The following is a 22,693-nucleotide window of genomic DNA, read 5'->3' on the forward strand; positions in this document are numbered from 1 at the left end:
TCATGACTGACTCCAGGCCAAGGAAATCCAGACCAGAGCTAGTTTATCCAGGGCTGGGCTCTGAAATCCTTAATTTGATGCTTTCACTACTTCTTAAAACAATAGTTAGATTTTGTCATCCAGTTTTGGGCCAAACCTACAACTGGCCCAGACATATGCTTTCAGAGTCTAACTATGATCCCCAGCAGAAAAACAGTTTAGCTTTGTCTTTAAATGTAACATGAGAAAAAGTGGAGAACAGAAGACAGGATGCCAAGTTTCAGCTGATGTATCTGCTCAGTTTCTGCCTGTTCCCTGATTGCTCATTTAAAGGGAACACATGGTGGTGGTGAAAGGCAAAGTGTCACTGAGCCGCAAGCCAAACCAGACATGATTTTATGGCTATGTGCAGTACACAGATCAGTTCTTCCTTAGTTCCAATGCAAAGGAAAGGCATGGTTTAGAGAAAGAGCTTTATGTTCCTTGTTACTTTTGAAAGATTTCAAAAGCAGCCTTGTTAAAAGAAAAAAGAGCTCAGCTGTGAAATCACTTCCTTCTGTTTAAACTCTTTTACTCAAGGAAAAAAACAAGAGGGCACAAAAAAAAAAAGAAAAAATCTGTTCTCTGCTTTTGACTCGTTCCTAGGATTCAGCATCCCACCCGCTCTGTGGGATGACGCAGTGTGCCAGATCCCGACCGCTCCAGTCAGTGCGTCAAGCGGCCATAGCCCTCCCCACACAATCACCCTCTTGTCAGAGGCAGCTGGCACCCTCTCTGCACATGCTGACAGCATCACTGCCTGCAGGACTGCACCCCTTTGGGGCAGCTCTTCTCCTCCTGGAGCAAGGCATGAGGAGGACAGGCCGTGTTAGGCAGCTAACAAACAAGAAGCTCTTGTATAATTCCCTCCCCCTCCTGCTCCCCAAACACAGTGAGAATGCAGACAGGGGAAAAGATGGTCTTCTCCTTGCACCAGCAGCAGCATGGCTTTGCCTGGGAGTACAGCCAGCAGGACAACTCCAGGACACCCGTTTATGGAAGTTTAAAAGTCAAATGAACAGTTCACGGCTGCCCAATTCACAATAGGGTTACTTATGGCTGAGCAACATTTTAACAAAGATTCTAAAATGAGGAATGATTTGCCTCCCTCTGCCAATGCTCACAGGTTTACCCAGAGACCCAGTTCTGTTTTCCTTTCAATCCCAGGGCACACTCCCTCTCCTCCAAAATGAATTGTCTTCTCCTATGTAAAGCAGGCTGACAAAAACCAGCTCCCTTCCCCACTCAGCTGTGGGGAAGGAGAGGAGGGAGAGGCATCTTCAGATAAACTACGCTCCTTCCCAGCTTCACTTCCTACAAAAAGTTGGTTTCTGCCTCAAACCGGTGTATTGAGCAATGTATCATTACCCTGATCTGCACCATTAAGAAAGGCAGGGGTTCTTTTCCTCTGTGTTTTTGAGGTTCACTGATGTAGAAAAAGCCAGATAACATGAGTTAAATGTTCAGCAAATTGCTCCATGCAGACTAACACACTCACCTTTCTGCCCTTCCCAAAGCTCCAGTAGATAAACTTGAAGCACTACCTTTTCAAGAAGGCACTCAGGAAGTATGACCCTTGAAATTAAATCTTCTGCTTAAGAAAACTTTAAGCCAGACTTACAAGTAGACTGCAAACAGTGATAGAGCACCACCACACCTGCCTGATCAACATGCCGACCACACAGTTTGCTTGAGAGATACCTGCTGATATCTGAGATATCTGTTGCCCAGAAGTCCTTTGAAGTGATGCTTAGCTTTTCTTCTTTAGAACCACAAAACAATCCTCCCCTGAGGAGGACTGCAAATTCAGCAATATGGGATGATACTCCCCAGCTGATGGCAATTAATGAAAACTTCTCATGGTGTACGTAGCAGTCTGGTAACACCTTGATGCACAAATATTTAACTCCCCCAAAGTCTCTGCGGTTACCCCAAAGCCTAATTCTTGACTTCAGTCTATTCTTTATTTATTTATTTCCTAAATAAAAAGAATTTACACAACAAACCCACAGCTGTTTCCCAGCCATCTTTATCTTGCAACTATGCCTCCCAGGTGGTAAGGAGGTGAAAGCACTGCTGCTTCTTTACATTACAGGCCTATGACTGACCTCCTGTAGCTTTCCTCTAGAAACCACATTGCTTAGGAAAAAACCCAAACTGAACCAAAACCCAAACCCTTTGCAAAATAATACCAAAGTGGGAGCTGCAAAAATGATAGAGTGCCACAACCTACAAGCACTTTTGTTTCCTTTGAACAGATTTAATAAAATAATAAGCTATTGTTTCTGTAAATGGTATTTTTATGCAGATTAAAGAGACACTTAAGCACAGGGTGTGCAAAACACTGAATAAAGTGCAACAGTTACTTAAGATATAAGATCCTGATTTAATTTTGAATAAAGCTTCAACACATGCCACTTGCAGTCCCGAAAAACCTCACCTTTATGAGGAATCAGAGGTATTACAGCTAAACTGAATTCACCTTCAGTTTAGCTAATGCCCCTTAACCCCTGGAGTTGTTTCACTCTTTCTAGAACAATACCTGAAAAAAACCATACTTATTAGAGAAAAAAGGGGTCACTTTACATTCTTTGTACACCACTACTGTTGTGGCCACAGTGAGTGGCCTGTACATATTCCCTCTGACCTCTTCCCACAGGAGAAGGATGCTTTTTGCTGCATACACATATCTCTAGTACCGTACATGCTTGGGATTAGCTGACATTTGCTATTCATTCAGTAACTGTTTGGACTGCAACTCCACATTGCATTGGTAGAAGTGCCTACTATTTTCCATCCACTTTTTTTAGTAGCTGTTTTGGGGGTCTTCTTTTTTTTTTTTTCTTTCTTTTTTTTTTTTTTTTTCTTTTTAATGAGCCTGTCCTTCACCTAATAGGAAATACTGTATGAACAATTCTGTCTTCAAGAAGGAAAGCAGAGAACTGTTTCCTAAAAGAGGACAGCAAAACTCAAATTTTCTTGGTATTCTTAACCTCATCTCGCCTTCTGCCATGAGAATCTCTGCCAATCTCACCTTCTCTGCCATGAGAAAGAAGAGATTTTTGAACCAGGAGATCAGGAGATATTTCACCAACCACTACAGTCTCCTTTGGAAAACTCATGTAAGTTCCTTCCTTAAAGAGAAGAGCAGGATGTGAAGAATACATCTGATCAATGGTTTAACTGGTTAGTAAACTGCACAATTCATATTCTGGTAAAAAAGCAAATCACTAGGTCAGAGTACAAGATGTAAATTCCTAAACTAAAAAGTGAGTTGACACAGGGACTCACACAGAATCTCTGCCACCATTCTGCCACGTTTATGATAGAAAGGTCAAGTCACAGCATAAAACTATGGGAACCATAATGTCAAGGACAGAAATAGGGCTAAGTTTTAGGATTTGTGGACTGCATAACAATTGCATTTATGAACTGTTAGGGGAATCATCTGATGCCACAGGGTACTGGGATGCCTGGAGACCCAGGTACTGTACTGGAAGACCTAATATGTGAGAACGCATATTGGGACAAGGAGACAACCTGCACCATCCTTGCTGCCTTCAGCTCACTATCATCTGCAGGAACAAAGAACGGAACAAACAGCAAAGAAGATCAACAGGGAACGGTACTCAGTCTTTAAGCTGTGCTTCTGCATAAGCAAACTGGGAGCCCCAGAAACAAACCAAGTAAAACTTTTCACAAAATTACAATAACCCCCTGAATCCAAAATTTGTTATGGTATTTCCCTCATGCCAAGCACTGAAGCCTATGCACCTCCTAAGCTGTGTGCTGAAGCACACCAGTATCTCACACGCTACTTTCCTGTATTAGCAAATGCACCAAACACTACAGGACTGGGTACAAGCAGTCCTGCTTAACACATAATCTTTTTGTGAATAGCCTGTAGCTCCTGACTGTTCTCCATATATTGGAATTTCACATGAATACACACAACACCTTTCAGGTGACAAACAGGAGACAACAGATACTTCACTGGAATACTGAGCCTTCCCTGTACTATTTCAAGTTTGAAGCCATTTGGCATCTTCAAAGGCAAAAGGACAAACATTATATAATAGGTTGCTAGAAAAGATTTTAAACATGCATTGCTGCAAAAAACCACCACATTACGTCTGGACTTTCATTGGTTTCATGCTAGAGGGCTGAGTGACCATGTCACATCAATTTCCATAAATAAACTTGATAGTCCCAGTGGTCACAGTAGTGGACTCTGGGTGTTCTTATTGTCTGCACCTCTTCCAGCATCTTCCAAATTCTGCTGACCCCAGGAGCTGAGCATGCATTACTGAAATCACCTGATAAGAAACAGAGCAGGGAGAACAGGGTGGGAAAAATAAGCACTTACCAAGCACAATGACCACAGTCTTCAGGAGGCTCATCATGGTGTCCCGATTCCTGCGGGGTCCAGAACTGTGTCTGGACATTCTCATAGTCCTTTGGCGAACGTACCCAAAGATGTGAGCATATAGGACCACCATGACCACAAAAGTGACCAGGTTGAAAATAGCCCAGAAGACCAGGTAGGAGTCACTATAGAGTGGTGCCATGTTGGAGCAGTGGGTGATATCACAAATACAGTTCCATCCGACACTCGGTATGGCACCCATGACGATGGCCATAGTCCAGATTACAACAATGACAATGACCACTCGGCGGTTGCTCATCCGAGTGTGTAGCTGCATTCGGAAAACCGTAATGTGCCGCTCAATAGCAATGGCCAACAAATTGGCTACAGAGGCTGTCAGACTGGTATCAATGAGACCCTGACGGAGAAGCCAGGTGCTTACAGTCAGTCTTCTAGTGTTGGGTCCTGTGTTGAACATTAAGTAAAAGTAGGCCAGCCCTGCAAAAAAGTCCGCAGCAGCTAAGTTGGCCATTAAGTAATAAATAGGAAAGTGGAATCGGCGATTGACATAAATAGCCACCATAACCAAAAGGTTGGCCAGCATTATGAAGATGCAGACGGTAATCCCCAGTCCCATTACAAGCTTGCTGACAGTGTTCCATTCAGTGGCTAGATATTTTCCACTTCGGTTATAAAAGAAGGCAATGGTTTCATTGTAGTAGCACTGTGGTTCACTCATGGCTGTGGACTGAAAGAAGAGAGAAAAAAAAAAGAGAGAGAAAAAAAACCCAGAATGACATCAGAACTGAAAATATATGATTGCCTTCATGGCTAAGATGTACACAAAGAGCGGGGAGGGGGACAGGAAAGGAACACTCTTTAGAACAAATTTATTGTTTCAGACCAAATGGCATTCCACAACTCACAAACAATTGGTCTGAGGAATCTAGAAACAGCAACCAGATTAGAAACAACCAGAAATGGTTCCATCTGCTCTGGGAGCCAGCATGATTTCTGATGTAGTTGTAAATTGCATAGAAAATGAGCTTCTGGCCAAGCAGATCTGCTGAGAGATTCAGTTAAAGGCATGCAATTCATAATTAAGAAAAATAACTCTGCTAGACACTTCATTTATGTTATCAGTGCACAGAACTGTTGTTTGACTGTAGCGGAAGAACAGTTCTTCAAAGAGGAGGAAATGTGCATTACATTTCCAAGCAGGTTTTAACTCATTCAATTTTCCATCATGGGTATTCCTTCTTGTCCTGTCTTAAAATGTGGGAAGAACACCCTAAATAAAGACTGTCAGTATGTTCTGAGACCATGAATTTCAAAGGATAACGTATGCCCACAGAAAGTGCTTTTATGAACAATAGAGGAAGCATGACATAGCATTTCTATGAGCACCAGCCACGTTTCTAGAAATGGTTTGAAATACACAATTCTTTTGAATATAACTCACCAGAACTAACTTATTCCAATTTGAAATAGGAGTGAGCCAAGAAATAAGAAAAGTAATATTTAGCTTAACTAGTGTTAAAAGCATCCACCCTTGTTTCCTGCATTAACTATTGCTGTGGCTATGTCAGAGAACACAGGATTAATTTTTTTCTGCAGAGTACTCCACTGAGAACAGCTAGGGGGGCAACAAACCAGCCCATATTCCACTAGAATGTGGAAGTTTTGGATAAAACTGTTGGCTTATAAGAAAATGCCTAATGAGTTTCCTTTTTCAGTTCCATTCAATTACTCAAGGTGCAATTCCCAAAAGGCAAACCTTAGGAAAAGAAACCCCTCTGAATAATATCCTGGTTCCTTGTTTAGCATGGCTAAACAACAAAGATGTAAAATAATAATTTTTTAAAAAATCAAACCAAGAAACACATGTCAAAAAAGTCTCTTTCTAAATAAGATCTGCCTTTGCCTCTCTGCTTTTATTGTTCTGGAAATGTATTGACTAAACTTGAACTTTTACAAAAACAGGACTAGTTTTAGCAATGCAGGTAAGAAGCCAAATCAAGGAACAGATAGATCAACAACACTGAAAGACGGTATTTTCTTCCCATTAAAACATACAAAATTACCCATAGGTTTTGAACAGCTCCAGTTACTCTGCTAAAGTGCTAGAGCTAACCTAACCTTCTTGTTGAAAACAAAAATGGAAATAGAATTCGTAACTTGACTCAAGCGAAAATAGTATCTGATAAAGATCTGCTTAGAATTACCCAAAACTGTTTCTGTTTCTTTTCATTTCTACATTTGTCAATGCAATTAAGTCAATTCCAATAAAGCAAAATACCAAACTTTCCACCTATATCCCAAATGGACTACATGACATTTAAATTTATGTTAAAGAAAAAGGTCTTTCAAGAAAGATTTTACATCCAGCCTAAACACTGACTAGAAACATTTGCAGTCCCAGGATAATAAAAAGTTAGAGTAAATAGTATTTCTCAGCACAGTCAGTATAATACTTTTATATTTCCTCTAGGATATATCAGCCCTTGGGTTTGAAGCATTTTAGCCTTAATTATTTAAGAAATTTTGAAAGTTCTCATGAAGGATCTGTTGCATATTAAAAAAAAATTATTGTAAGGGAATGTTTAACAAAAGAAGACCGAGCTACAAGACATCTGGCTTTAATTCTTTGGTTAAAGACCTTGTAGTAATAACAGGTCAAGTATAAGAACCCTTGAGGGAGAGAGGAAGTCATATGAATGAATTAGTGGCCCTTATAAAAGCATGCCAACATCTGCATTAATTATGTAATGCACAGGATTTTTAGTCTCTGTAGAAATATCTGGATGCAGGATCTAGTGAATACTTGTGATCTTGAATAAATTCTCTTTGCCTGTGTATCTGTCACTCTGTTTTGTTCTTTCAGATGTCTGCTGCCCACATGTAATGATTCCTGCTCCACTGTTGCTCCTATGGAAAGAGGCCTGCTACATCTGGGAAAACATATGTTTTTAATTCAGAAATTTAAAATGTGGCCAGTATTATGCTTTTACTTTCTTTTTCCTTCTTTTTTTTTTTTTTTTTTGCAGTTTTATTTTGCACATGGGCTTAAAATGTGAATTATTCCCTGATTTTGCAATGTTCTCCCCTACCTTTTAGTTTGAAATCTGAAACAAAATATGACAAAAAATACAACTTAATCCCAAAATGCCAAGCAAGGTGGAATATATATACACACATAAGGGTATGTAAAATGCTACAGAGCAAATTTAAAACTATGACAGCACTTGAGCAATCTCAGAGAAGTTAGCATGAAGCTCACTTGCTGCTTCTCTCATTTTGAAGACAGAAAACCAAAACGTTGTGTTCATGTAAGGGATTTTGGAGAAGTTTTGTTTTTAAGGCATTCTAATCTATAACCTGGGATCTCCTGTAAAAGTAATATTTCCATGCCCTGTACCCCCCACCCCCAAGGGAAAGAAGAGAAGATGAGACAGTTTGCTGGCAAAAGTTCCAGCAGGGGACTTACATATGATCAGCTTTCTCGGATGCCACTGTATATCTTAAAGGAAGGTTTTGACCTCCCAGGTCACAAACGTAAAAATCCCAAGGCATCACATTTAGCTGTGATACTGGAAAGGCTCAAGCAGGAGGGAAATGCACTGTATCTCTCAGTACTCAAAGTGTTAACATACCACAAAGGCATATGCAAGCAGGCAGACCCCATCCCCTCTCCTGCCCCTGCAGGAAAAGGGGCAGGAAGTTTATATTTTAATTTCCTGAAGTTTCACTCAGTGTGTTTCACTGCCTGTCTAAGCCAGATGTGTGCTGCCCGGAGATTTACCTCATCCATTCAGTATATCTCAACAGAAGTTTAAAACAAACTTAGCTGCAAATTGCCCATGTTAACTAAACCTCTAGAATGAATTTGTGTGGAAGAAGTAAACATTGAGTTATAAACCAACAAGACAGATAAAGAAAAATAGAGTAAAAGCAGACTAAAAGCAAAGTCTCCTCTTGCCGTATGAAGATGACCCAAGACACATTTGTCCCAAATCAAAGAAGAAAATCACAAGTACATGGAATTCAAACTCTTAATATCATGAGACTGTTATAACCACAGCACAGTGCACACAAACCAGGAAATTTGGCACTAGGACTTAATAAATAAAAGTCACTCTTCTTCAGCAATTAGTCATTCAAATCACCTTGGCACAGGCCTTCTCAGGCACTATTTGCCTGTTTGTCTCCGCTCCTCTGGTTATTTGGGCTCACTACAGGGGTGCCAGTGGGAAAACTGGGAAAAAGAGCCCATGTAAGCTTTCCCATGTTTTGTGCCTGATTCATCTTGTTTCTGTGCCACCTCTGCATCACACCCTGAAGAACAGGATGAGGATTTGGATCCACAATAGCTTGACCACTGGATGTCCTTGGGAGAGCAGCCCATTACTACCTGCCCCTCCTGGGGCAGAGACAGCAGTGGAGAACACACAGTCTGCCTGGAGCAGACGGCAAGAGGGGATCTCTAAATCCTGCCAGCTCCATGGTGAGTGACAGCTCACCCGGTGAGGCTGCTCACCTGGTAAGGACTGTGTATGGAGAGATGCTTGGGGTGGAAAACAAACATCAAAAAGTTTTCAAATACCACTGACTGATCCTGCCTAAACAAAGCATTAATTAGCACGACGTGCCTGAGGGGAAGATGATCAGTTTACAAACCCCTCTGCAATCTCAGAGTTTGGAGAGTTCCTTGATCCACGAAACAAAAAAAGGCAGGTTACGGTCTCCCCACCCCCAATACCCATGGGTGCACCTATTTCTTGTTGAGAGAAGCAGAGCGGAACATTCTTTGAATACTAAGGTCTGACTTTTACAGCACTTTTCAAACTTGTAAGCCACAAAAAAAGAATCCACATCCAGAAATCTCTTAAAAATATCTTAACCCTAGACTCTCCAAACACAGTCTGCTTTTCTCTTTCTTGTCTTTTGCTGAATTAACCTCCACATGCCGCTGTTTTCTTACCCAGAACACAGAGGAGATAAAAAACAACTAATTTTTCTAATATTGTTGTGGTAAACTAAGACTACAAAACTGTAATAACTCTCGTATATTTACATTTAGAGCAGCAGTGAATGGAAATCAGTACCACTGCTTTCAACTTATGTAAATATCTTAAGTTTACCAACATACCAGAAGGGGTCAAGCTGAAAAACTTCAGAGAACTACTAATTTCAAAATCTCCAAAAAAGGGTATAAATTAAGAATATCTTTAAAATAAGGATAAGCAAGTAAGTATAGGTGTAATTGAATCAATATGTAAAGTCTTCGTCAATCCACAACTGCTAAACATGGGGTTTATGAAAGTAAAGTTGTAACAGATGAGGAAAAAAAATTCAATTTGCAAAAACAGTTGTCCATTACCTAATGAAAAAATAGATTCCTTTTCAAACTGCAGAACATGAAAGAAAAGCTTTAAAATAAAGCAGAAAATATGTGTTTCCTTCAAAGATAAAAGTAGAAGTAAAAAAAAAATAAATCATGAAGTCACAAGACAAGGGTCCTGATTCATTATAGCCTTTTGCATAGACATAGTTTTCATCTGCACAATGGAAGTAGGAAACCCTATCACCAACACAGAATGGCTCCTCCTCTTCAGAATTGCATTTCCCAAAGTAACCATTCAACAGACTTAAAGATAAATCTGTATAATAAGATGGGGTGGTTCTGTCACAGCAGGTTACTTCATTTCACTAGATTCATTTTGACCTTCACAAAGGTGACAAGACAGGAGGAAATTAATCTCTCTCTTAATCTCTAAAGGGGATCCCTTTAATGCTATAATAACATCCCTAAAGCATAAAGTTACTTCAGGATCATGTAGCAACAACTAGTGCGTCCAGTAATTTTTAGGATGCTTTTGTAGCAGACTGCATTACTACAGAGTCTCAGAGCTGACAAATGTCCCAACTACTAGAAATTACACTGAGAATTTCTCTGTATCCTACAGTTTATATCTGAAAATGCAGCTCAACATTCTAGGCACTCAGTGTATTAAAGAGAACCAGCCCCCAGCAACAGTGATAAAGCAGGCAGTTTTACTCTTGGAAGGTATAACTCACAAGTGACACAGATCCCATTGATTTAACTATGATTACACAGATTGGCTAAAAAACCGGCGAGGTTGTTGACCTTCCAAAATTCTGCAAATAAAAAAATTAATAAATTAAAAGCTAGAATTAATTAAAAGAAAAATTGAAAAAGAAAAGACAGAATGGCCTTATGTATCCACAACTTAGCCAGGAATTCACACACTGTTGTATTGCTGCTTCTTTTCCACAGATCCAGCATTTTTGATGAGCTGTGTCCCTCACAAGTACTACATAAATGTTCATAGGGAAGTTTTCCAGTAGAGGAGGAAATGAAGACTGTTTGAATCAGGGCATATTTCTGCATTATCACACCCTCACTTACACTCCTAGAACTACTTATATATGTTGATTACTAAGGATTTATTTTTTCTCTGCCCTCCCTTATCTGTGTTCCCAGCTCAAAGGGAGATCTCCCCACTGTAATGTGGAGATTTCTGAAAAAAAAAAAAAAAAAAAAAAGTAATTTGTTGTGGTGCAGGTAGAGCATATTGAGCCCAAATTAGGTACTTAAGCCCAAGTGTTCCAAAGTACAGAAAGGGCTTCTTTTCCTTTGGGGTAGTTTTCATGACCAGCTGAGCTTCACAGAAACTAGCCAGACATGGGCACAGGCTCAACACTTCGTGGCTTTGTGGGAGACACAGGAAGACAATTATAGTCCATCATCTCATTTAGTGACTGAAATATTCCACCTCTTATGTCTTCAGAAAACATCTTTGCCATGATGCACATTGGGCTGCTCCACTTTCTTGCCCAGCTCACCCACAGTTGCCCAGTTGCAAACGGCTGTGTGTCCCTGAATGCTGCTGTGAGGATGACTGCAGTGCAGGACAGACCTTTATCGAAGATCCCCACCTTGGGAGGGGTTTTCTGGAGAGAGTTGCAACACACAGAGTCCTATCTGTGCACTTTGAAAACCAGAGTGGAAGCAGTCGGAGGGGAAAAAAAATCTGCACCTAAAACATCCCACATGAGTTTTCATGCATAAATCATTTCATTGTTTACAACGTGCATCCTTTAAGCCCAGTTAGTAAACCAAGCTGGGAGATAATTATTGGCTACAGCAGGTCAAAGATAGCAATTTTATGCTGAAAAAACGCTGTGGGCTACACTGGGGCTGCTTCCACCTCCAGGGCACCCCTCCCATCGCTCCTCACCAAGGAAATCAGCAAAGTGAGCTCTTGGGAGAGTTTAGCCTACAAGCAAAAAGCATAGCAAATTTGATTTTGGGGCTGGAAGTAGAGATTTACAGATGGAAATAAGAAGACTACTCTGTGTTTACAATACAGTAAAGTACAACAAGTACATTTAGTTCATTAGATATATGTTAGAAAATTTGGGTTTCTTTTGCTTTGATATATTGAGATATTAGTGAAATATATTAACAGAATATTGAAAAATCTTTGTCTCAGAGCTTTAGAAACAACGGGGTCTCTTTAAGGCAGTATTGGTCTACTTCAAACAAAATTGAGATGCATTTTCCAGTAATCTCATCTAGCAAAATAATTTTAAAATAAGGTGTGCTGGTATTTTAGTTTTCCCTAGATGTCTGTTACTGAATTGATATACTTCTAATCACAAATTGTTTTTTCCAGCCTCACCATTTCCTTTTGTTTTCCTCTTTGCTGTATTTACCACCACAAGAGGTCTGTTTTGGTAACAAGGCTAATATGTTAATTCAGCTCAAGGGGGACAAAAAAATCCACACACTTTTTGACTGCAGAAACTTGGGCACCAAATCCAAAATGCAAATGTTTTTGTGCAAATATTTTTTGAAAGAGGTGTCAACAGCTGTGCCAGCTCACAGCAGCCTGTTCTCAAGCATATTATGAGAAGGATAACCATTCTGTGGCAATGATAGCTTAAATTCTTCCACCCCAATTCAGACAAAATGAGGAGAAAATGGAGATGTGTTCAGTGGTACAGAGTGGGAGAGGTGGTTTTTGGCTCTGGCCATGAAAGGCCATTCTAATGGAAACTGCTCTGGATTTCTCTTTGGAACAGCTGCAAAGCAGTTATTTAAATGTACTCATTTGCTTCTAGGATTTGGCTGGTAGGATCCACTGCTGGCAAATGCAAAGAGAGAACGATGAATTTTTGTTGTTTTCTTGTTTCTGAGGCACTGTTGGAAGTCCCTGGTTCATTAAGTAACTGGAGCTCAAGTCATTACTTCTTCAAAGCTTTTACTGCAGAATTCATCTCATGCCATTCACAAAGAGAGAAAATACTAATTACTTCAGAGAATACTTTAATCAGTATGGGTCACCACTTGTGATGTTTCTTTTTTTTGCAAACAGAAAAGCCCTCTGGGATGCTAAATGCTTCTTACAGAATTATTTTACTTTGTTTAATGCATTATCAGACTAGTCAGGTTTCTACGAGATTGTTTTGCTTATCCATATTTGAGGTATGAAGTCATAACATGTATAAAAAGTATCTCCAAATTAAAAATCATAAATCTGTTACATTTTATTTCTCTCTCTTTAAGAACAGAACAGCTTATCTAATCAGAAGTCCCTAGATTGTGATTTATTGTGATAAATTGTGAGACCTTTTTTGCCTTACAATGAAATCCTGTGGCAAAAAACTCAAAGCATATTTGGGAAATTTTTTGTTTCCTTGACTTCTTTGACATTTTGTGAGTGCTGATGCCTATTTTCTGTTTCAAATCACAGCTACGGACAGGTAAACTACCTTGAAACTTTACTTATCCTTCACCTTTACACATGACCAGGATGCCTTTGCTCTTACTCACCACTTCTTGTGTCTGGTAACAAGATACTGGGAGTGAAAAAGAAGAGGGACATTTGAATAGATTAGTGTGCTTGGAGGGTATGAAGAAACATGACTGTGACAAATGCATTGCTTCAATAGAGGGTTGTAGAGCAGCACCAGAAGCAGGCCCTATGTTGACACACTAGCTGCAAAAATATTTAAGACAATATTAGCAATTTCACATCTGGTACCCAGAAGTGACTTTCAAAAACTTTTTCAAAATGTGAGCCTTTTGTTACCTGACTCAGAGGACAAATCTTGGGAAAACGCTATTTGCCACTAAATCAACAGGAACTTCTCTTACTGTAGTGCCACAATGAGCAGCTGTAAGATTGAAGTCCAAGCAAAAACCTATCAGAAGGAGCTCTGGCTTAAAAAAAAAAGGTACTGCTGAGGTCTCTGAGATTATCTCCCAGGGGAAATAAGCTTGTTTGCCTGGTGAAGTTAAAGGACTGATGATAAGCAGCGAAGTATTTATTACTGCAATGTCTAAACATGCATGCATATACATATATAGGTATGCAAAATAAGTAGTATTTACTTCTGAATCTAAATTGACCAAATGTGAAGGAAGCCAACTATGCTGATGATGTCAAAAGAAAGTTTAAAGATAAGGATTAAAAAAAAAAAAAAGAAAATTAAAAGCAAAGTCACAAAACCCTTCTTTTGTAACAAAGATGCTGTCTAGCTCATGCAAAAGGCATGCAAGATTATTTCCAAGTTTAAAAAAAAAAATATCTTCCTTAAAACACTAGTCTCCAAATTACTTCTGCAGCACACCATGGCACCTCCTCAATTTCAAAAAGCAAAATAATGTCCGCTGGGGGAAAAAAAAAATTTAGTCAATGTTGTTTTCTAAACTGTATCCATAAAGTGCTTTACTTCAATATTTAATCTAGTAATTGTCTCTTTACATATATATCTCACTATGTCCTTGTGTATTAAAAAGGTTTAAAAGGTTTCTTACTCTCAGAAACATATAGATGGCTCCCAGCAGATTGTCTGGAGATGCTTGAAGATGTTTATATATGATTGAAGACTTTTATAAACTGTCATATCCACAATGATTTACTGAAATCTGTGGGAATTCATGTAATCATTTAAGTCTTCTTGTACACATACGAATTTTGAGCCTACTTTTGCAACATGAGGGTGAAATGGTATTTTTCTACCATAGTCTCCTACACTGAGATACCAGTCTTTCCTCTGCTTCTTGTTGTCATTTATTTTTGGCTCCCAAGTCAAATCTCATTGAAACAGAGATTCTAAAACTTGAGTTCAGAGAGAGACCTCTACATTAATAATCAATAACCAGAATCACCTATTTATTTCTAGTCTTTGGCCTAGTCATCTAAGTCCAGGCAAAATTTATGCAGCGAAAACTCTGTGTAGGCCCAGGATATGTGCATTTATACAACACAACAGAAAGGTGACCATGCTGATCATCAAGTCCCTTACAAGTGATAGCTTTTCTTCTGCTCATTCTCACACTGCAGCTGCTCTTATTTTCCTTTTGAGAAGGCATTTGTCCTAAACAACAATCCTTAGATGCACATAAATATGAAACATGCTGCAATCAAGAGCATGAGTGAAATCTCCTTGGAATAGAGGGTGGTGGCTGGGTTTCCAAAATGGTGAGGGCTGACAAATTGACTACATTGGACCACTGCCACGAATGCACCAAAGCAAGAGCTATATACTCACCACAGTAGAGGCAACAACTGTCTGGTTGGAAGCATGCCCTGTAAACCATTGCCACTCCTTGGAATGCCATCTCAGACCTTGAGAGACACATTTTGTAGCGACATGGTACACCAGAGGGAATCAAATCAGACAATGGGACTCATTTGCAAAATAACCTCAAATCTTGGGCAAAGAAACACAGCATTGAATGGATATATCACATCCCTTATCACCCATAAGCCTCTGGGAAGATTCAGAGATATAATGGACTGCTGAAGACTATATTAAGAGCATTAGGTAATAGGGCATGGAAGCACTGGGATGCAAATTTAGCATAAGCCATTTGTCTGGTAAACACTAGGGGGATCTGCTGACTGCCCTCGTCCTACCCAAACAAAATCCCTTCACACTGTGGGAGGAGAGACGGTCCCTGCAATACACAGGGAAGTAGCTGGAGAAGTCAGTGTGGGTTTCTCCTCCCACTAAGACAAACCAATTTGTGGGATTGTCTTTGCCCAAGGACCTAGGTGTACTTGGTGGGTAATGACTTGGTGGGTAATGTGGAAGGATGGGGAGACACAGTGTGTGCCTCAAGGAGATTTAATCCTGGTGGAAAAAAACATTCTGTGGTGTAAGTTGTATTCTGCAGGAAGTAAAGTAGCAGGAGTTGACACGAACTGATCAAGAATGAATTTTGTGAGGAGCAAGGAGAATGCGATGACAACCCAGGCCAGGCTGGTGTTCGTGCCCAATGATCAAGTATACCATTGGGTCCTGTCCTGAACACTCATCCCGATGGACTGGAGATCTGGAGGAAGCCCATGAAACAGGACAATAATAATATCTGTCTCTCAGAGAGCAGGGGAGAGTAGTTAATGAACATGTATGTTTGGTAGAGAGATGGTTTCAGGATGTAGTTTAAGTTGTATGTATGGGTAAGAAGGGGTTCCAGTAACGAGAAATAAATACAAAGGAACAGTCAGAAGACACATTAATTATGTGGGATCTCAGTGTGACATAAATGGTATGGAATAAGGGGTGGAGATTATAATGGGTCTGGCTGAGCAGGAGCTCATTCCCCCTAAACAGCTCCCACAATGCTGCTGCACTTTGCACTGGTAATTGGAAAGGTGCTGATAACACACCGGTGTTTTGGCTATTGCTGAGCAGCACTGGCCCAGCATCAGCGCTGTCTCTCCAACATTCCTCACTCCATCAAGGGGCCTAGGGGTGGACAAGATCCTGGGAGGGGACACAACCAGACCAGCTGACCCAAACTGACCGAAGCCATATCCCATGGCTTATGACGTCAGCTCAGATATAAAAGCTACAAATAGTACTATAACACAGCAATGTCATGTCTCAAATTATAACACTCTTAGTGAGTGATGAGTGTCTTTAATATAGTATTTCCAGAAAACTCCTCTGATTACTCAAAATGAGAGAGGAAAAAAAGCTAGGATTCAACAAGGAAATAAAAAAGAGGTTTAATCAGTTCCCCTGCTACAGTTTCATCGTGGTATACTCACCTCAATCACCTCAGGTTGGGACATCATGGACGATGGCACCAAATCAGTGGGGATATCCATGGTAGCTCAAAAAGTCCCTGCTGCTCTCCTTGCACTGTTCCTCTGCACCAGCAAGCTTTTGGTAGGAACACAGAAGTCCTTCCTCAGACTCTAGTCATACTGATATTTACTCCTAACAGGAAAGAAAAAAAAATCTGTTGAGAATAACAAGAGAACTGGGTATAGGCAGTCAACACCCAAGATCCTGGGCTGCTGCAAAACTGAGTTTGTACAGCCCCACTTGTTGACATGACCACTCCAATAGATTTGCAGAAGTCTCAAAAGGTATACTGAAATTTGATCCAGAACAGGAAAAAAATCAACTTGACAACACAATCTAGACTCACACAAACTGAAATCAGCAAGAAGGCTAACGCACAGACTGCTTTTCTTTTGCAGGAAATATGGTTACCTACAGAATACTGGAACTATATTGACTTTTTTTCCCCCACGACAAAAGGAAAAATAAAATCCCCACAAAAGAGTACTCATTGAATTACTCACTGGAATTCAGGATACATTTATCCCCTCAGTTCAGGGATCACGTGAACTTTTTTCTTTGTTAAGAAAAACAGCTTACACATCATGACTTAAAAGTATGACAGCCTTTTTTTCCAGGTAGTCTCAGATTTGCAGTACATGAATATACCAAACTGTAAAATCTGCTCAACTGATTCAAAAGAATTAAGTTATCTCCATAGCTATCATGTTTATCAAGGTCAGTCTAGCTTACGTATATATGTTCTTTTATTTTTCTACTCTTGTGTGCAAAGAAAACAAACTAACAAAGAGGTGGAGGGGGAAACCCCTGTAAATGTCCAAGATAGTAATTCCATTAAAAAATTCTAGACTAAAACATCTGCTGGCTTTTTCCCTTAGTGAGACCAGACATATACAACACAACCCACAAATTAGTCACCACAGAAAGGATTTTGGAGAGACACATATTGCTGTCTTCATCTGTCACTCCCTATTCTGCAAGTCATGGCAGAAATCTACTCATGCAAAATGTAATCAGCATCCAATAAACATACCAAAAATTACTCCAAATTTCTGTGGTATCTTTCAAACTGAGGACATGCTATAGTTACACAGACAATGCCAATAACTTCCCTGACCATAAGTTCATTTTTTCAAAGGCAAAACTTACCAAGCCAAGAAAGAACAGATAAGTGCTGTAGGAAAGTTATGCTCCACATGCTTTTCTGATTCAGTTATGTTTTTGTTTTTGGTCTTGTTAATTTAAACTCAGCCTTTGCACACCACTGTGGAAATTATTCCTCCTTCTTAAAAAGCATCATCTTGAAATGCCTGCTTCACATTTCAACACATCCCCACATGCCTTACGTCACATGTAGCTGTCTCATCTTCCAGGCTCTAGGATCACTTTTTCCATCTTTATATAGCTTTTCAGTGACCCCTATTCTTTCCTACTCAGTTATGGCTAGTAAACTTTCATTCTTTCCACTCCCTACTCCAAATTTCTTCTCTTATACTCATGGGGAGGGCAGAAAATGGAGTTGCAGCATCTCTCCAATATAGTCTTCACGAAGTAAAAGAACAAACACAACCTTCAGGCTTCCTGTTTTCTTTAACAAATGAGAGTTGAACTAATTTTCAGAAATTCACTAATTTTTCTATGGACATATGAGGGAAACAGATAGCATCAGCTTGGAATTTTGACTTAGGAAAGCTTCTGCAACTTGACAGTGATTTTCAGTAAAGCTCTATCAACAGCCTGAAATCCTCAACCAACATATTTCATCAATGTCTCGTATTATCTCAGAAGAAATTTTTTTTTTGTTCTTCTCATGGCATGCTTAAAAGCAGCAGTTTCAGTGCACCTAATTTACAACAGTCATTGTTAGTTTATTTTAAAGTCTTTTCTCTTAATTCTGAAATGCTGCCACTTTTGGATAATGAAGGTGGGGAAAAAATTACAGTTAAAGTTGACTGTAGAGAATACTGTCTGAACCAAAACCAAAGGTATGCTTAGAACCCTGCCTGTCAAACAAAAAGCTGAGAAAACAAAAAATTTTACTACGGAACATCATAAAGAAAAAAAAGTGAAAAACTAAGAAAAAAAATCTGAAGTCTGTTCAGCTCATAGTGTAAAGTACTAATTGATCCCAGATGGATAGGTCCTGTAAATTCATCAAAGAAAACAAAACATTTGAACACCATGTAAAAAAGGTGAGAAAGTAAGAAAAAGATCTCACACAAATGTCACACTTCCAGATGTCACATCTGACTTTCTGCCATCTGAAAGTATTCACTTGGCATCACTCGCCTCTGGCAGCCTTCACTAAACAATCCTCCTTGCAATTAATTAATTCAGCTCACAAATAAATACATCACCCCACCATGGCAGCCTTAACAGTCACAAAGACAAACAAATGCCATCCAGGGAAGAGCAACAGCAATGACTTGTCCTGCCTACCATTTCATTTTACTACTTGTTAAGTGATAGGTAGCACAACAGGTGTTTTTCTGCCTCAAGTTGAGATAACACCAATTTACTGGAAACAGCAATTAAATAAGAATACAAACAGTAACAGCAACAATATTAATAGCATAAGTATACATAAAAGGTGATTTACATGCAGAAGTGCTCAAAGACCAATCTTTGGCCGTGCTGCCTCTAAGATGATGAACCATGCACAGACCCTCTGTACCCATGTTTTTTCTCCTGACTGCAAGCCTCTCCTGTTTCTTGAATGCAAGATTCCCTTACTTCCAGCGCCCTGTGGTGACTTTTGGGGCATAGAACAACCACCTAGGCAGTGCACAGGGCTCCAGGCTCAGGTGTCTATTTTTGAAATGACTTCTGTTGTTGGACTCAGTTCTTTGGGGGGTACCATAACTCCAAAGGACTTGCTTTTCCAGGCCCAAGATAGTGTTCCGGGCAGTGGCGTGAGGCACAAGGCAGGCCTCCAGCCATCCAGTATTGCCTTCCAGCATGGTCAGCACGTAGCACTTGCCTTGGCGTGTCTGGAGCAGTGTGATGTAGTCAATCTGCCAGGGCTCCCCATACTTGTACTTGGACCACTGCCTACCATACCACATGGGCTTCATTCGCTTGGCCTGTTTGATGGCAGCGCAGGTCTCACAGTTGTGGATAACTTGGGAGGTACTGCCATGCTATCCACCCCTAGATCACAAGCCCAACTGTGTACTGCGTCTCTTTTCTGATGATCAGAAGCATTATGGGCCCACTGAGCCAGAAGCAATTCTTGTTGCCAGTCCAGACCCACCCAAGACACTTCAACCTTAGCAGCTCATCCACCGGTCTGCTGTTGCAATGTTCTTCACAAGCCTGACTCTTGGGTGCATGTGCATCTACAGCACACACTTTTACAGCAACTCCTCTACCCGGGCAGAGATGTCTTGCCACAATTCAGAAGCCCAGATGTGTTTTCCTCTGTGCTGCCAACTGTCTTTTTTCCATCATTCCAGCCATCCCCACTAAGCATTTGCCATGGTCCATGAGTCAGTGCAGAGATAGAGCACGGCCACTTCTCTCATTCAGTGATATCCAAAGCCAGCTGGATGGCTTTAAGCTCTGCAACCTGACTTGATCCAACCTTTCCATCAACGGCTTCGCAACTTGCCATACAGGACTCCATAGAGCAGCTTTTCATTTTTGACATATCCATAAGATATGGCACAAACTGTCAGTAAAGAGAGAACATAGCTTCCCATTTTCAGGTAGCTGACAACATGATAAGGTTTCCTCAGCACATCAGCACTACCTCCTCCTCCATTTCTGATGATAAACTGAAATTTTTGCTTTTGTACCAGTCCATGATTACTTCTGGTGATTTGGATTTCCTATTTGATCTTGCTGTGTGACCAAGTGCAACCCACTTATTCCACGTGGCATCAGTAGCATGAAGTGTGGAAGGGACTTTCCTTTTGAATATCCAGCCCAACCGGGGTGCAGCCAGGATGCCAGGAGGTGCTATACTTTGGTGCCAATCACTTCTGAAGCACATTGATCCCCTTCATAAGCTGCCAGATATGCTTTTTCAGCCAGGGTGTAGGATGCCTTGGATCCTTTGTATTGCTGACTTCAGAACTCCATGGGTTGTCCTCGAATCTCTCCAGGTACTTGCGAGAGATTCCAGGAAGGTCCATTCTCCCTGGTTGCAGTGCAGAGCACACTTTTTACATCCTGTCTCATCCTGACTGGCCCAAGGGCTACTGCATGAACAATCTATAGTTTAATTTCTCCAAATTTTTTTCCATGTCACCTGAGAGGGCTTACAATCTGACTCTGCTTTGGAATATGGATACTCAAAAAAAAAAAATCACAATGACTAAGACAGTCTGTTTCTTTCTTGCTGGCTAGTGGGGAAATAGCTGTTATTTAATCAGCATAACTGATTTCATCCACTGGAAACTGACAACGTCCATCTTGTTATTTTACTTCTAAAAACTGAATTTCCCAGGCAGATCCCTTGAGGTTACTTCACCAAAAACCATGATACCACCAAAGCATTAGGACAAATCAAACTAATTTGTTTTGAGGAATATATTTAATGCAAGTAGCTTAGTGTGTGCAGGTTGCAAGCTGAGCTACCTGCATTTAGTGTACTCCTCAGTGGAAATGGTTATGATCTTTACAATTTCCTCCTAATTCTGCCCTCCCTCTCTTCCATGATATGTTGTATCTGCAACTGAGGATAACCCCCTGCACTCTGTTCAGTACTTAAAAAAGATGTAAGAAGGTAATAGCTGTGATTCAATATTGGGCAAAAGAAGCAGAAAAGAAATAAAAGAGGAGATTTCCAGACAGATGGTGGAGCCCGTTGTTGAACACTTGCCCTGAAGTTCTTCTGAACAACAGTGAGCAATTTCTTTTTCATTTAATGAGACTCCCTACCATCTCCCCATCAAATTTCTGATGTCTGAGCAAAGAGACTACTGTTTCTCTTGCCTCAGGAGATGCACTAACAGTTTGGAAACTAGCACAAAATTAGCGGTCCCCATCAAACTTTACTGATGGGGTGTGTTTGAATACACATATTTTACAGAGTAAATTCTGTGCATTGGTTTGTGTCAGCCTGGCTCTACTACCCGACGCCCCTCTCCAGAAGGCAAGATAAAGAGTGTCATCACATCCACTATCTAATGGCAATAAGTACTGAAATAGATCTAGTATATGGCATTGATTAAACATGTCCAGTAGTGGTGTCTGCAACAATCAGCACACCTTCAGACCAACTGTCTTAGGTTACAACATAAGATGCAACCAAAAGTATGTACTCTGTGACCATTTTCATAAGCTATTAAAACCAGGTAGGGCAGTGCTCTTTATCTCTTCCATGACTCATCCCTGACAGCTCTCTCTGAGGGATATCTTTTGCTAATGGGCCATCAAGGTCTCCCTGCATGACTCATAAAATTACATCATCCCTCTGTGAGATGCTCCGCCCAGGGGAGGAACCAAGCATTCCTACCTGGACATAACCTGAGATTTGGAACACCAGACAATCTACCACTGGATTCCCATAGTTCAAGAGCTCCACAACCACCACTGGAGCAGGACCAGACTTTACTACAGGATCACCACTTCAACAGAACCGCATCCACCACTTAACTGGACTGCTATCACCCCCCTGACCAACAGGGTGTCAGGTTGTATTTTGACTCTGTCAGTTTAAGCCAGTGTTTTCTGCCTTTACTTTAATTTTCCTATTAAACTGTACTTCTGACTTGGAATCTCTCAGTGGTTCGCTATCAAACTGGTACAACTACCAATAAAATGCACAAGTTACACCTCTTCTTATAGCACGTTCAACACCTCTGTCATCTCAGTGAAGACCATTTCCACAAATAGGTCCACCCCTAAAGCCTTCCTGTCTGCTGTTTCTAATCACTAGCCAGACTGCTTGAAAAAACTACAGAGCTATAGCTTCTCACCCTCTTGGAAGCTCTTAATAAGAATGAATAAATTCACTGTGAAAATGGATTTGTGAAGTATTGCTGAGGGGTTGTGGAAGTCTGAAAGGGGAGTGCCAAAAACAAGGGACAAGCTCACCATGTCTCCTGTGCTGGCTGTACCATAAACCCCCTGGAAACAGTCCCTGCCAGTAAAGCCAGACATTTCTTGAGTCTAACTTCACTGTCTAGAAAAACAGAATGGAATTTGCTAACATATGAAAAGGTTCAGACA

At 40.5% G+C, this 22,693-nt stretch overlaps 1 protein-coding gene across 5 annotated transcripts in view; it reads right to left on the reverse strand.

Moving 5' to 3' along the window:
• LPAR1 (lysophosphatidic acid receptor 1) overlaps nucleotides 1-22,693 on the reverse strand; it is a 74,118-nt gene that overhangs the window by 33,960 nt on the left and 17,465 nt on the right. For all 5 annotated transcript variants that reach the window (XR_005255182.1, XM_038123658.1, XM_038123659.1 and 2 more), the window contains 2 exons: nucleotides 16,477-16,648; nucleotides 4,385-5,132 (listed from right to left, as the gene is read on the reverse strand). Coding sequence is in view for 4 of the 5 variants with exons in the window: in XM_038123658.1 (XP_037979586.1) it covers nucleotides 4,385-5,132; nucleotides 16,477-16,536 (808 nt within the window). In the remaining variant the exon portion in view is untranslated. The remainder of the gene's footprint in view (nucleotides 1-4,384; nucleotides 5,133-16,476; nucleotides 16,649-22,693) is intronic.

The sequence above is a fragment of the Motacilla alba genome, chromosome Z (genome assembly GCF_015832195.1).
Source record: "Motacilla alba alba isolate MOTALB_02 chromosome Z, Motacilla_alba_V1.0_pri, whole genome shotgun sequence".
Lineage (NCBI taxonomy): Eukaryota > Metazoa > Chordata > Aves > Passeriformes > Motacillidae > Motacilla > Motacilla alba.